The 13,099-nt window shown below is 46.2% G+C and overlaps 1 protein-coding gene across 1 annotated transcript in view; it reads right to left on the minus strand.

Annotated features, from left to right (window-relative positions):
• The window catches only part of SART1 (spliceosome associated factor 1, recruiter of U4/U6.U5 tri-snRNP), a 698,390-nt gene that overhangs the window by 516,447 nt on the left and 168,844 nt on the right, over nt 1-13,099 (minus strand). Inside the window, exon 4 of the mRNA XM_085625869.1 lies at nt 7,757-7,883. Within this exon, the coding sequence (XP_085481995.1) occupies nt 7,757-7,883 (127 nt within the window). The remainder of the gene's footprint in view (nt 1-7,756; nt 7,884-13,099) is intronic.

Genomic DNA, 13,099 nt, shown 5'->3' on the forward strand with positions numbered 1-13,099 from the left:
CGCGGCTGCGAAATGAAATAAAAAAAAAATTAAAATAAAAACACGAGTGGTGATGCGAGTTGTGCACATGTGCGCAACGGGAAAAGTGCTTAGCACGTCGCGCGTAATAGCAAGCTGGTGGCCGGCCTGGGTAGCACTTTTAAACCACCTGCAAAATTTCTCACAAGGGCAGCGCATGCGCTGACTCTAGCAAGACCTAAAAACTAACTTCACTAAAAGATGCATCTTTATATGCCGAGTTCAAGGAGCCCAAACTCCAAATCTCTCTCTCTTCCCAATTGAAAGTTACACTTGTAAGATGCTACCAGGCAGCACCAGTGATATCTTATGGGGGAGAACGCCCTTGCTATAGTGAAAAACGAAATTAGCAGTATTCCACTATTGAGACATGTAAAATACACCAGCGGTGACCTACATGTAGCAAAAGGAAGGTTTGGGCTTGGCATGTGGGTACACTGGCCTGGTCAACATGGCAATCTAAAACTGCACCCACAGACACTGCAGTGGCAGGCCTGAGACATGGTTGCAGGACTACTCATGTGGGTGACATATCAGTGCTGCAAGCCCACTAGAAGCACGTAATTTACAGACCCTGGGCACACACAGTGCACTTTACTAAAGACTTAGTAGTAAATCAAATATGCCAATCATAATCACAATGTACACAGGAAACACTCGCACTTTAGCACTGATCAGCAGTGGGAAAGTGCTCAGAGTACAAAAAACAGCAAGAGCGATGTCGAACATCAGTCAAAAACACAGGAGGGAGAGGTGAAAAGACAAAGGAAACAAACGCCACGGATGCCAGGTGTCACAACTGGGCTCACAGGGACCGTTCCATCAGACAAGGCTTCACTGGCAGAACCAGTTCTGCAGAATCTGAGGAGGGGGGGGGGGGGGGGGGGGGATCATCCATAAGACAGCCATGAGAACTATGGCTATATTGGCAGAATTAAATTAAAACTTCATAAGAAGAGGTTCAGTGTACATGGTGTACGTACAAACAGACCACAGACTAATCAGAGAAAAAATTCTAATGAAAAACACCATTTAAGAAGTACCCTGAATAAAATGGCTAGTGGTGAATGGATTTGAAGGGGTAGGCTACACCTAGGAGATGGAAGCTTCATAACTGTCAAGCCTGCCCTTCGCTACCTTGGATATATAGGACCAATTAGGTGTAGACAACTGATCAAGGAACTCGTGCAGGATTGTTGAACAAAGGTTTATCTTTAAGAAATGACAAAGCTAGATAAATTACCAGAGGGTACTTTGTCAAGAAAGGGATCAAAATTAACAGATCTAGATCTTTCCGACAATAATGGGGCAGACACACCATTAAGGAGTCCCAGATTCTGTCACCTGTAGTAATCAAACAGACACCCTATTGGGGCACGGACAGCAGTTATTCAAAGAGGCAACATATTATACAACAATGTTGTTCTAACAAATTTAAGTTGAAAGAAAAAAAAGGCACCCAAAGCACTGAGTGTTGGAAATTGCAGAAGCAGAGCACATACCAAAATGACACTCAAATTCTTTGACCTCCTATACATGGGTGAAACAGTCATTGAGGCTGGACACTCAAAAAGTGGAGGTATTTGCTGGCAAACCATTCGTTTTCTTTTCCAAATTCGAAATTGGGCTGAAGCCAGTTGATGTCCATCTAAACCAAGCTAGTGCAGTTGAAATTTGTGGTATCTATGTTTGCATCCAAAGTTAGAAAGAGCATGGAGTGGTTTGTTGCATGTAAGCAGATGCAAGAGGATTAGAGAAGGTGAGTGTCACTTCAAAGGCATTAAAGAGACTGAGTGACAATAAATTGCTCTTGGAATGCCAAAGTTTAGACGTTTGAGCTCAGATGTTAAAAAGGAACACCATATGCTGTTTGAAAGCTACACCAGCACCCTGCATCACAAAACACAAAATAAAAAGTCTATAAAGAAGGCGTATGGTGTTAAACGCTGCCGGTAAATATAGATAGATGATAGCTCTTACGAATAGGAAATTAAAGAACAAGTTACTTACCTTTGGTAATGCCTTATCTGGGAGAGACTATTTTGGTTTGAATAATGATTTTAAAAAGGTTTAATAAGGTTTTTTTTAATAATTGTTTTAGGTTTGTCTAGTCAATGAGTTTTTCTGTGATTTAATTGATGAATTTGTGCTTTTATGACCTGTCTGTACATAGATCAAATAAAGATTTAAATTGAATTGGTAGCGACTATCCAGCTGCAAATTTCTTATCTTAGAATATTCCCAAGACGTAAGACTAGATAAGGACATTTTTGAGCAGTACCCTTCCACGCCGGTAGGTGGCGTTGTTCGGGTCCACATCTGTGTCTTCCGCACCAGAAGGGATGTGCGCGGCACCTATACAGGCGCCACAACAGCATGCTGACTACAGTTTCTTTTGGCAACTTTCCATGCCAGGAGCGGGGAGCCACAAGTAACAGACAATTGGGGTGAATTTCTGCGGCCCTAAGAAGGGTGACCCTCACACTGCAATCAGTTCACAGAGCGGGGAGAATGAGAGGGTCAGTAAGGAATTTGCAGCTGAATAGTCTTTACCAGATAAGGCATTACCGAAGTTAAGTAACGTATTCATCTGATAGACTTCTAGCTGCAGATTCTTTACCTTAGAATAGATACCCAAGCAATGCCTCCCCAGAGGTGGGTCTACAAAACAGATTTAAACCGAAAGGTCCTGCAGGTCCGAACAAGTAAAATGCAGGACCAAACATGTAAAGTGCCCATCACTACGATCCAGGCAGTAGTGTTTGGTAAAAGTGTGCAGAGATTCCCACATAGCTGCTTAAGCAATGTCCAGGACAGGGACTCCACGAGCTAAAGCAGTGGTTGCAGCCTTGGCTCTGGTAGAATGAGCACACAAGCACTCGGAGCGTTGCCTTTTGGCCAGTACGTGAAGCTCTTTATGCAGAGCACTATCTATAGTGAAATGGTCTGCTACTGCTCACTTTCCCCTTCTTAGCTCCAACATAGCCTACTAAGAGTTGATTGTCCACCCAAATTCCTTGGTGGGACCAAAGTAGAACGATAATACTCTTTTTGGGACCAGGTGTTGAAGTCCCCCCTCTTTTTTTGAAGGGTGAGGTTGAGTAAATTAGGTAGGCAAGAGGATATTTTGGCCAACATGAAAGGATGTCACTACCTTTGGAAGGAAGGAGGTATGTGTTAGAAGAAAACCAGCTTATATGGGTAAAAGGTGGCATAAGGGGGGGGGGGGGGGTGCACACACTGCCTCAGTTCACTCACCCTCCTGGCTGATGTGATGGCCTTTAAGAAAGCTGGCTTTACTTTTATTGACCGCAGTGGGCAGTGATACAGCAGCTTAAAAGGCACTCACATCAAGAAGGTCAGAATTTAAATCAAGACCCACAAGTGCCCTAGGAGAAAATATATGTTGGAGACCTTTAATGAAACTAGTCACAACAGGTGACTTGAACAAAGTAGGTTAGTCAGTCAACAGCAAAAACGCCGTAAAGGCTGATAAGTGGCTGTTAACTGCCCAGAGCGGAGCCCTACTGGGCTAAAGCAAGTACAGAATTAATACCTGGGAAAGGGGAGTAGAGAGAAGGTCAACATTCTTGGATGCACACAATGCCACAAATTTGTCCCAGTGGCAGGAATATACAGTTTTGGTGGAGAGACACCTGCCTGCCAGGATAGCATCACAGACTTCTGGAGGAAGGTTGAAAGTCAACAGTTGCTGCTCGATCTCCATGCAGCAAGGCACTGGGTACGCAGGTTCGGGTGCCGGAGCCTCCCGCTGCGACAGAAGATCCTCCCAAAGAGGCAACTTGACTGGAGGACTGACCATCATGCTCAATAGCTCGGGATACCAGATTATTTGTGCCCAATCCGGAGCCACAAGATTGACTTGGTCCCGGTCGCTCCTGATCTTCCTGAAAACTCTGGGCAGGAGAGTTGTCGGTGGAAAGGTGCACAGGTGGCCGGAACTCCAATTGAGACAATAGGCATTTCCAATCGAGAGCCGCCTAGAAACTCCAGCATGCAGAAGTGCTGACATTGTGTGTTCTCCATGGTGACAAATATATCTAACCAAGGTTCTCCCCATTCTTGAATGAGATCTTGCACCACTTCCAGATGAAGATGCGATTCGTGATGCGCTAGGCATCGACGTAGAGTTTGGGTGTTCGCCCTGGTGTTCAGAGAGCCAGCCAGGTGTAGAACCATAAAGAAATGCCCCAACATTCTTGCCATGTCCAGGGACACAGGGCCTCTTGACAAAAAGTTCATGACCCTACGGGTTCCTCTTTGTTGCAGTACCACATGGTGGTGGTTGTCTGTGAATACATGCACCAGACTACCTCTGACAAGGGATGAAAGGCCTTCAAAGTGAATTAGATCCACCCACAGTTCCAACAGGCTGATATGGAATTTTGATTCTGAGCTCCACTTTTCTGCCCCAGTCCAGTCTGACACCATCAACTATGGCTGGGGGTGATGGGAAAGCAGTCTGTCACTGACCCAATCGCGGTTCGTCAGCCACCACTGCAGGTTTTTCACCATTCCCTCCAAGATCTGGCCTATGTCGGAGAGATTTTGCTGATGCTGTGCCCACTGGGACTTCAGGTTCCACTGCAGAGCTCTCATATGCCAACAGGCATGTGTAACTAGCCGGATGCATGACGTGATGAGGCCTCAGTGACACTCGACGAAATCCAGGATAGGGGCTGAAACATCGGCATCATAGCCTGGACTCACCATTCCAGGGGATAGGCCCAAAACTGCACTGTGTCCAAAACCACTCCTTTCATCAGCTTTTGATTGGGTGAATCGATCTAAGCAATGGTCAATGCTGTTGTCCCTTGGTGTCGAGCCAGCTCTAGTCTCCTTCCTGGCTGACATCGAAAAGGATATGTCGGCATCGGTTATATTTGGGGAGGACCGTCTATGTACCAAACTCATTTCTATCACACGAAGTATCAGGCAAGGCTGTATCTGACCCCTTTTTACCCACCACCCCCGAATGGATTTCTCAGCCCCAACCAGTTCTTTTATATGCAGACGATGCTGTTCTCATGTCAAGGACCACATTAGGCCTCCAACTGCTTATTAATTCTTTTGCTGATTTATGGATAGCTTAGACCTTTCGGTTAATATTCTGAAATCCTTTGTTATAGTCACTGGTGCTAAACATGCCACACCTAAAACCCACTTTGTAATAACATTAAGATCACCCAAGTCCCCACTTTGTATTATCTGGGCATTCTGCTCAACAATAGGAGTTATTGGGGCCCTTAATTATTTTTGAAATGACTCACACTAGCCAGATTATGTGGGTCGGTCCTGGATTTTAACTCCAGGGAAAGTAGGAAACCTATAAAAGCTTTGCTTCATATCTATTGAGCAAAGTGTGTATCCGCAACATGTTATGGCTGAGACATCTGGAGGTTTAAGGATTGCAGCTGAATCCGGATTCAGCTGGACAAAAACAAGTTTGCTAGGTGGTAACTGGCGCCCCCGCAAAGTTTATCAACATTTGCAGTAAATGAGGAACTAGGACTCAAATACATCTCAGATACCATCAAACGCTGGATCTTGATCTGGTATAAGAGAGAGCCAACTTTAAATAGGCTGATAATCAGGGATTTTCTCTATTTGGACAATATGAAAGTGATCCCCTAGTTGAGATACATCAAGTCTGAACTCACAGCCTTGGGTCGACCTAGCCTGTTCACGTGTCCCGATCAAATTGTTAAGGCTGATTACCTGTGGGTTAATCAGAACTTTTTATTACACTTCTCAGTAGCTAGGGAAGAGCTGGAAATACAGAAACCTACTGTCCGGGCTCATTGTCTGATAATGACTGTTAATGCTATTGAGACTTATTTGACCTGGGTTAACAATGTACACCACCGCAAGTTTTTATCTAGGTTAAGTCCTTTCTTCCATTCTCTTAAAGGTTGGGGTGCCGAAGCCACCCTAGGCCATGCGAGTGTGATAAGAATTGGGCTCAGAACATTGCCCACGTTGTACTGTTTTGTATTTCCCAGCAAAAAAATGTTTATTTTAAGATCGGTTAACTTCTAGCAAGTGAGGCCAGCAATGTGGTTTCTCCTCATGCTTGGGGAGATCCGTACTTGTGTGAACTGAGACTTTTTTCTAAGTAGTTTTGTTAAACTACGAGGGGCATGGCCCTAATTGAATTTTTTATTATGTTCTTCCTGGTTTGGCTACTTGTGGTCTTATTTATTGTTGTAACTAGTATATCTTGCATACTCTCTGGGCTATAATGTTGCGTATTGCACCTGGGCTGTGCACTTTGTCCCCTGCCCTTTTTCCCCCCAGATAAATGTTTGGTACATTTAACTACGCTGGATATCTTTGTCTTTTCAGGTTGACAATGTCATAAAGAACGTTTATTTTTATATGGAATATGATTTTTTTCCTTGTACCTGGATTGATTTTATCATAATGTATTGAGGTTTACCTGTTTTTATGTATTTTTTATGGGAAGATCTATTTTAACTGAATAAAGAACGTTGCTACTACTGGTAATTTAATGGTCTTTCACTACCAGGACACAAAGAACATACAAGTACATGTTCAACTTTTTAGATACACGGCACCTTAACCTTTGGGCTGTTAAGGGCCTACCTTAAGGGTGACATATGCATTAAATAGGAAAGTTTAGGTTGGCAAAATGATTATTCTGCCAGGTCGAAATGGCAGTTTCAAACTGCAAAAACGGATGGAAATGAACAGGCCTGACACAGGTTTTAGAGGGCTACTCAAAAAGGTGGTCACTAGTCGCATTTATTTTACCAGCCATGGGTATAGAGTATACCACTTTACTAGTGACTTCACAGTAAACGAAGAATGACATCTGGGTTTAAGCCACTTTTGCCATGTTGACAGGAGTGAACACAAGTACTTTAGCATGGTTAGTCCTAAAGCCAACAAAAAGAAATTTAGCAAAACAGGAGGGGTGAAGGTAAAAGGTTTGGGGATGACCTTGCAGATAGGGCTAGCTCAAACACCAAACCATGTCTATGTAGCACTAGCTATAGATGTTTTAATCTTGCTTTTATGTATGAAAAACGACAGGTTGGAGATAACTATAAGCATTTTGCCAAGGAATCTGCTCAGGATATTGGACTGTGAAAGTTCAGATTGCTTTGAACATGTTCCGGCTGGTAAGGAGGCAGCAGTACTCCTGAGCAGTAATTTCAGAACATATGTTTGAACTTACAGGATCCAGAATGATTTTAACAATAGTTACAGAGCTACTTTTGCCTCTCACCATGGCGGGAGAACCCCACACACAAGTAAACTTACTAAACAAAAAGTAACTAAAGAGTTGTGCTCCCCGGAAGCAAAAGTTGGTCTTCACAGGGTAGTCAAGTAGCAAAGGAGAAAATATCCACACCATACAAATAGGCAGAAACCAGAAGTGGGTGAGACAATTGGAATGCACAGTAAGAAGCAGTGCATGGAGGGCATGTGTACAGGAGTTCCATTAGATGTTCACACCGACAGCTTTCTCTTTGTAAAAGCCATTATACAGGCCTCACATTATACTGTAGACTATTCCTAGCCTATTAGGAAACAGCAAACATACAGCATAATGGAAGAGGGGGAGAAGAAAAAAAAAAAAAAAAAAAAAAAAAGAATAGTATGAATGTCAAGATAAGAAGAAAATATATTGATGCTAATTTCATTTGATGTAAAAAAAAAAAAAAAAACCCTTTCAATGGTCATCACGTACCCAAGTTTTTGGTTCAAAAGACGCTTCTCCTTCGCTGCGGCCAATTTTTCACGTAGCTCCTCTCGCTGTCTTAGAGCGATGGGATTGATCACCTCGGCAGCCACTGGGTCTTCTTTACTGCCAGTTTCTTTTGAGAAGAAAGAATGCCCAAGTGCAAGATATTAGAATGTTCACTTACACAAATATTTAACAAAACATTAGAGAAACTATAAGCAGACTTCTCAAACGGCACAAATTCATAGGCTTGCAATACTAATCATCCATCAAGCTGGAAATTCACAATAGGAAATACTAAAACCGCAATGATAGACAATGCTATTTCAAAATTGAACGCACTGCAGTCCATAAACCTCATTATATGTGTAGGAAGGTGGAATCTGACTGCATGGTTACCCCCACTTTTTTTTTCTGGTGTTTTGCTGGTTTTCGACTTAGTCTGACTGGGATCCTGCTAATCAGGACCCCAGTCTATCTGCTTTCTCCCTAAATTGGTATTGCATGTACTTTAAGTACGCTCCAGATTGGATTCTCGGGTACCCTTATCAGTCCCTAGTATATGGTATTGAATATGCTACTTACCAGTATGCATCTGTTCTTGGCATGTAGGGCTGCTGACATTCATATCTGTGCATAGATCGCCGCCTAGTGTTGGGTCCGGATGTTTGCACGTTGTTGTCCTGGAAGAGTCTTCGAAGTATCCTTGGATAGGTGACTCCTCCCCTGGACTACAGTGCGCATGGGCATCCTCTCCATCCTCAGATTGTTTTTCGCCATTGTGGCAGTGATGGAGTAGATACAGAAAGTGATGACCATGCTTGCAGTAATTCTGAGAGCTGCAGCTGCGACAGGCGCCGGGGAGGAGGGAGGGCGATATGAATGTCAGCAGCCCTACATGCCAAGAACAGATGCATACTGGTAAGTAGCATATTCCGTTCGAGGCATGTGGGCTGCTGAATTCATATCTGTGCATAGAATACATAGCAGTGCCCTCTATTAGCGGCGGCTACCCGTGCCAGCTGCAGCGGTCTGAAAAAGTGTCTTGAGAACAGCCTGTCCTACAGCTGCCTGCTGTTTTGACTGCACATCTACACAATAGTGTTTTGTAAATGTGTGTGTAGTGGACCATGTGGCTGCTCTGCATATATCATGCAGGGGAATATTCCCTAGGAAGGCCATGGAAGCCCCCAACTTACGTGTTGAGTGGGCTCGTGGTGGAATAGTTAATGTGCGTTTTGCCTTTTGATAACAGATTTGAATACACTTAACTATCCATCTGGCTATCCCTGCTTTGGAGATGGCGTTACCCTTGTGGTGTGGGGCAAAGGCAACGAACAGTTGTTTTGTCTTCCTGAATGGTTTAGTCCTGTCGATGTAGTACATGAGGGCCCTCCGTACATCTAGTGTATGTAGTGCCCTCTCTGCAACAGTTTGTGGGTTTTGGAAGAAAACGGGCAGTTCAATAGTCTGATTCATGTGGAACTGCGATATTACCTTGGGCATGAATTTGGGGTTAGTACGTAGTACGACCCTGTTGGCGTGAACCTGAATAAATGGCTCTTGAACGGTTAGTGCCTGGAGTTCACTAACTCTTCTTAGGGAAGTGATCGCTACTAGGAAGGCCACTTTCCAGGTAAGGAATTGAATCTCGCATGAGTGTAGAGGTTCAAAGGGTGGACCCATCAGGCGTGTGAGGACCAAGTTGAGGTTCCACATCGGAGCCGGTGGGTGACTAGGTGGAATGACTCGTTTGAGCCCTTCCAAGAATGCTTTGATGGCAGGCACTCTGAAAAGAGAGAGGTGCTGCCTAGTTTGCAGATAGGCTGATATTGCGGTCAAATGGACACGTATAGAGGTGTACGCCAGATTGCATCGGTATAGGTGTAAGAGGTAACAGATGATGTTGTGGATGGATGCGTCCAGCGGGTCGATGTCATTATTACCGCAATAAATGACGAACCTTTTCCATTTGGCTGCATAGCAAGCCCTGGTAGTGGGTCTCCTGGCCTCCTTGATGATGTCCATACAGTCAGGTGGCAGGTTGAGATAGCCAAACTCTAGGACTTCAGGAGCCAGATCGCCAGGTTCAGCTGTTGCGGATCTGGGTGCTGAACCTCTCCATGGTTCTGCGTCAAATGCGCGGGTTTGATCCGCAGCCTTTGATGCGGCACCACGGAAAGTTCGAGGAAGGTGGTGTACCACGGCTGGCGTGCCCACGTGGGAGCAACTAGGACGAGTGTCAGGGAGTGTTGTCGTAGTTTGCGAGCCACCAGCGGTATCAGCGGCGCTGGGGGAAAAGCGTACGCAAATCTGCCGGACCAGTTCATCCATATCGCATTGCCCTGCGACTGCGGATGTGGGAACCTGGCGGCGAAGCTTTGGCATTTTGCGTTTTCGCTTGTCGCGAATAGGTCTCTCTCTGGATGACCCCACTGCTGGAAGTACGGTTGGAGTACTGATGGGTGTAACTCCCACTCGTGCATCTGGTGGCTGTGTCTGCTGAGCAGATCCGCTATCTGGTTGTCCTTGCCAGGGAGGTGTTCCGCCATGAGGAACATGTTCCTCTGAATGGCCCACTTCCACATGCTCTGAGCCAGATGAGACAACTGTGGAGAGTGTGTTCCTCCCTGCTTCTGTATGTAGTACATGGCAGTCATGTTGTCCGTCCGGATCAACACGACTTTGTTGCACAGATGTACTTTGAATGCCTTCATGGCCAGGAAGATTGCCATCAGTTCCAGAAGGTTGATGTGCATCTTCTTCTGTTGTGTCGTCCATAGTCCCTGCACTGTGTAGTGGAGTACATGAGCTCCCCATCCCTGGAGAGACGCGTCCGCTGTCAGTACTATTTGCGGAACAGGCTCTTGGAACGGTCGGCCCTTGCAAAGGTTTTGTGGATTCCACCAATGCAGAGAGTTGTATGCCCGACCGCTCACCAACACTAGGTCTTTCAACTGTCCTTGAGCCTGATTCCACTGACGTGCTAGGCACTCCTGAAGCGGGCGCATATGTAATCTCGCGTGCGGGACTATGAAGATGCAGGAGGCCATCATGCCTATCAACTGCATAAACACTCGCGCTGGAAGTGAGTGATTGGGTTTGAACTTGGAGATCAGCAGTTGTATGCTGTTGATCCTCACTAAATTTGGCTGAGCTGTGGCCGCCAGAGTGTCTATAGTCGCACCTAGGTACTGTTGTACGTGTGCGGGATGGAGATGGGACTTTGGGTAATTTAGTGAGAATCCTAGACTGTGGAGGAGGTGAATGGTGCGGGACATGTGGCTGGCACATTGCTGGGCTGACTTCGCTTGAACGAGCCAGTCGTCTAGGTAGGGGTAGACGTGTATATGCTGCCTCCGTAGATGTGCTGCCACTGTAGCTAGGCACTTCGTGAAAACCCTGGGCGCTGTTGTCACGCCGAAGGGAAGGACTTTGAATTGATAGTGCTGCCCCTGAACAGTGAACCGGAGGTATTTTTTGTGTGAGGGGTGGATGGGTATGTGGAAATACGCATCCTTGAGGTCCAGTGTGGCTAGGAAGTCTCCCTGCTTGAGAAGCGGAAGGACTTGCTGTAGAGTGAGCATGTGAAAGTGCTCTGAAAGAATGTACTGGTTCAGGGGTCTCAGGTCTAATATAGGTCTGAGTGACCCGTCCTTTTTTGGAATTAGGAAGTAGAGGGAGTACACCCCCGTACCCTGCTCGTGGATGGGTACGACCTCTATAGCGCCTTTTAGAAGCATACTTTGCACCTCTTTCTGTAAGAGCGTTAAGTGCTCTGAGGACATAGGACGGTTTCTTGGTGGTATTGTGGGTGGAGTGGAGGTTAACTCCAGACAGTAACCGTATTTTACAATATCTTTGACCCACCTGTCCGTGGTGATGGAGTTCCACGTGGACAGGAACCTTTGTAGCCTTCCCGACAGGTGTTATGTGGTCGGGAGGAAGGGAGAGGGCGTCACTGCTTGTTCTTGGGGGAGGACCTGGTGTTGCCGTAGCCGCGTCCTCTGCCCTTTGTACTGGAGCCACGATATCCACCCCGGGTGTTTTTATCGTAGGTGGTCTGTGTATTGCCTTTGTTATATGTTTGTTGTGACCCCTGTCCTCTACCTGCTCCCTTGTTTCCGGGGCGACGAAAGGAGCCGCTCCGAAAGGACTGGGTTTGGAGAGCGCCCATGGATTTTGCAGTGTCCGTGTCCTTTTTTATCTTTTCAAGGGTGGTGTCAACCTCTGGCCCGAATAGATAGTCGGGGTTGACAGGCTGGTTGAGTATATTGTTTTGTACCTCAGGCTTGAATCCTGAGATTCGTAACCAGGCATGTCGTCGCAGCATGACGCTTGTGTTTATGGCCCTTGCAGCCGTGTCTGCAGCATCTAGCGCACACTTGATGGAAGCATTCGTGAGTAGCTGTCCTTCTCTGATGAGCATTTCTGCGCCTTCCTTGAACTGGTCAGGGAGATGTTGGAATATTTGCTCGAGTGTGTCATAGTGCGCTCTGTCATAGCGAGCAAGGAGCGCTTGAGTGTTGGCTATGCGCCATATGTTGGCTGCTTGGGCGGCAACTCTCTTGCCAGAGGTCTCTAACACCTTGGACTCTTTGTCCGGGGGAGGAGCGTCACCTGTCGTTTGCGAGTGTGCCCTCTTGCGAGCATTCGCTACGACGATGGAGTCGAGTGGCAATTGTCCTTTAATGTAAGTAGGATCCCCAGGTGCTGATCTGTATTTTTTATCAATCCTGGGGTTTATGACTCGTGCCCTGGTGGGTTCCTTGAAAATGTCCTTAGCTGGTTTGAGGACCCCCTTCAGCATTGGCAGAGTTTTTACATGTCTTTCTGAGGATGCAAAAGTGTCCATTAGAAAGTCATCCTCGATGGTATCTGAGTGAAGCTGTACCCCATGGTTATTTGCAGCACGTTCAATAAGAGCGTTGAACGCCGCAGTATCCTCCGTGGGAGATGTTTTTGCCCCATAGAGTTGTGGGTCCTGTGTATCGAGAGGGGCACTGGGGTCTGCAGGGTCGCCCCAAGTTTGATCAGGGTCCTGCTGGTCATCAGGATCTGTGTCTACATGGTAGGGTGCTTGGTCATCCATGTAGTCCTCCAATGCATCCGTGTCGGAGCGTGTGGGGGAGAACCTGTGTGGATCCTGGTAGGAGGAATGGAACGGTTCATAAAGGAGAGGTTCTGATTCCACAGGCAGCTTCCTTTTTAGTGGGATGCTGAAAGGGTCCAATGGCGGTTCCGAAGTTATTCTTCGGTCGTGGAGAATCATCCTGCCAGTGTCGGCGTCGATGACACGTGACGGAGACGTCTCGTCCGGTGGAACCGGAGTCTGGGTAACCCGTGTCC

This window comes from Triturus cristatus, chromosome 9 (genome assembly GCF_964204655.1).
Source record: "Triturus cristatus chromosome 9, aTriCri1.1, whole genome shotgun sequence".
Taxonomy (NCBI): domain Eukaryota; kingdom Metazoa; phylum Chordata; class Amphibia; order Caudata; family Salamandridae; genus Triturus; species Triturus cristatus.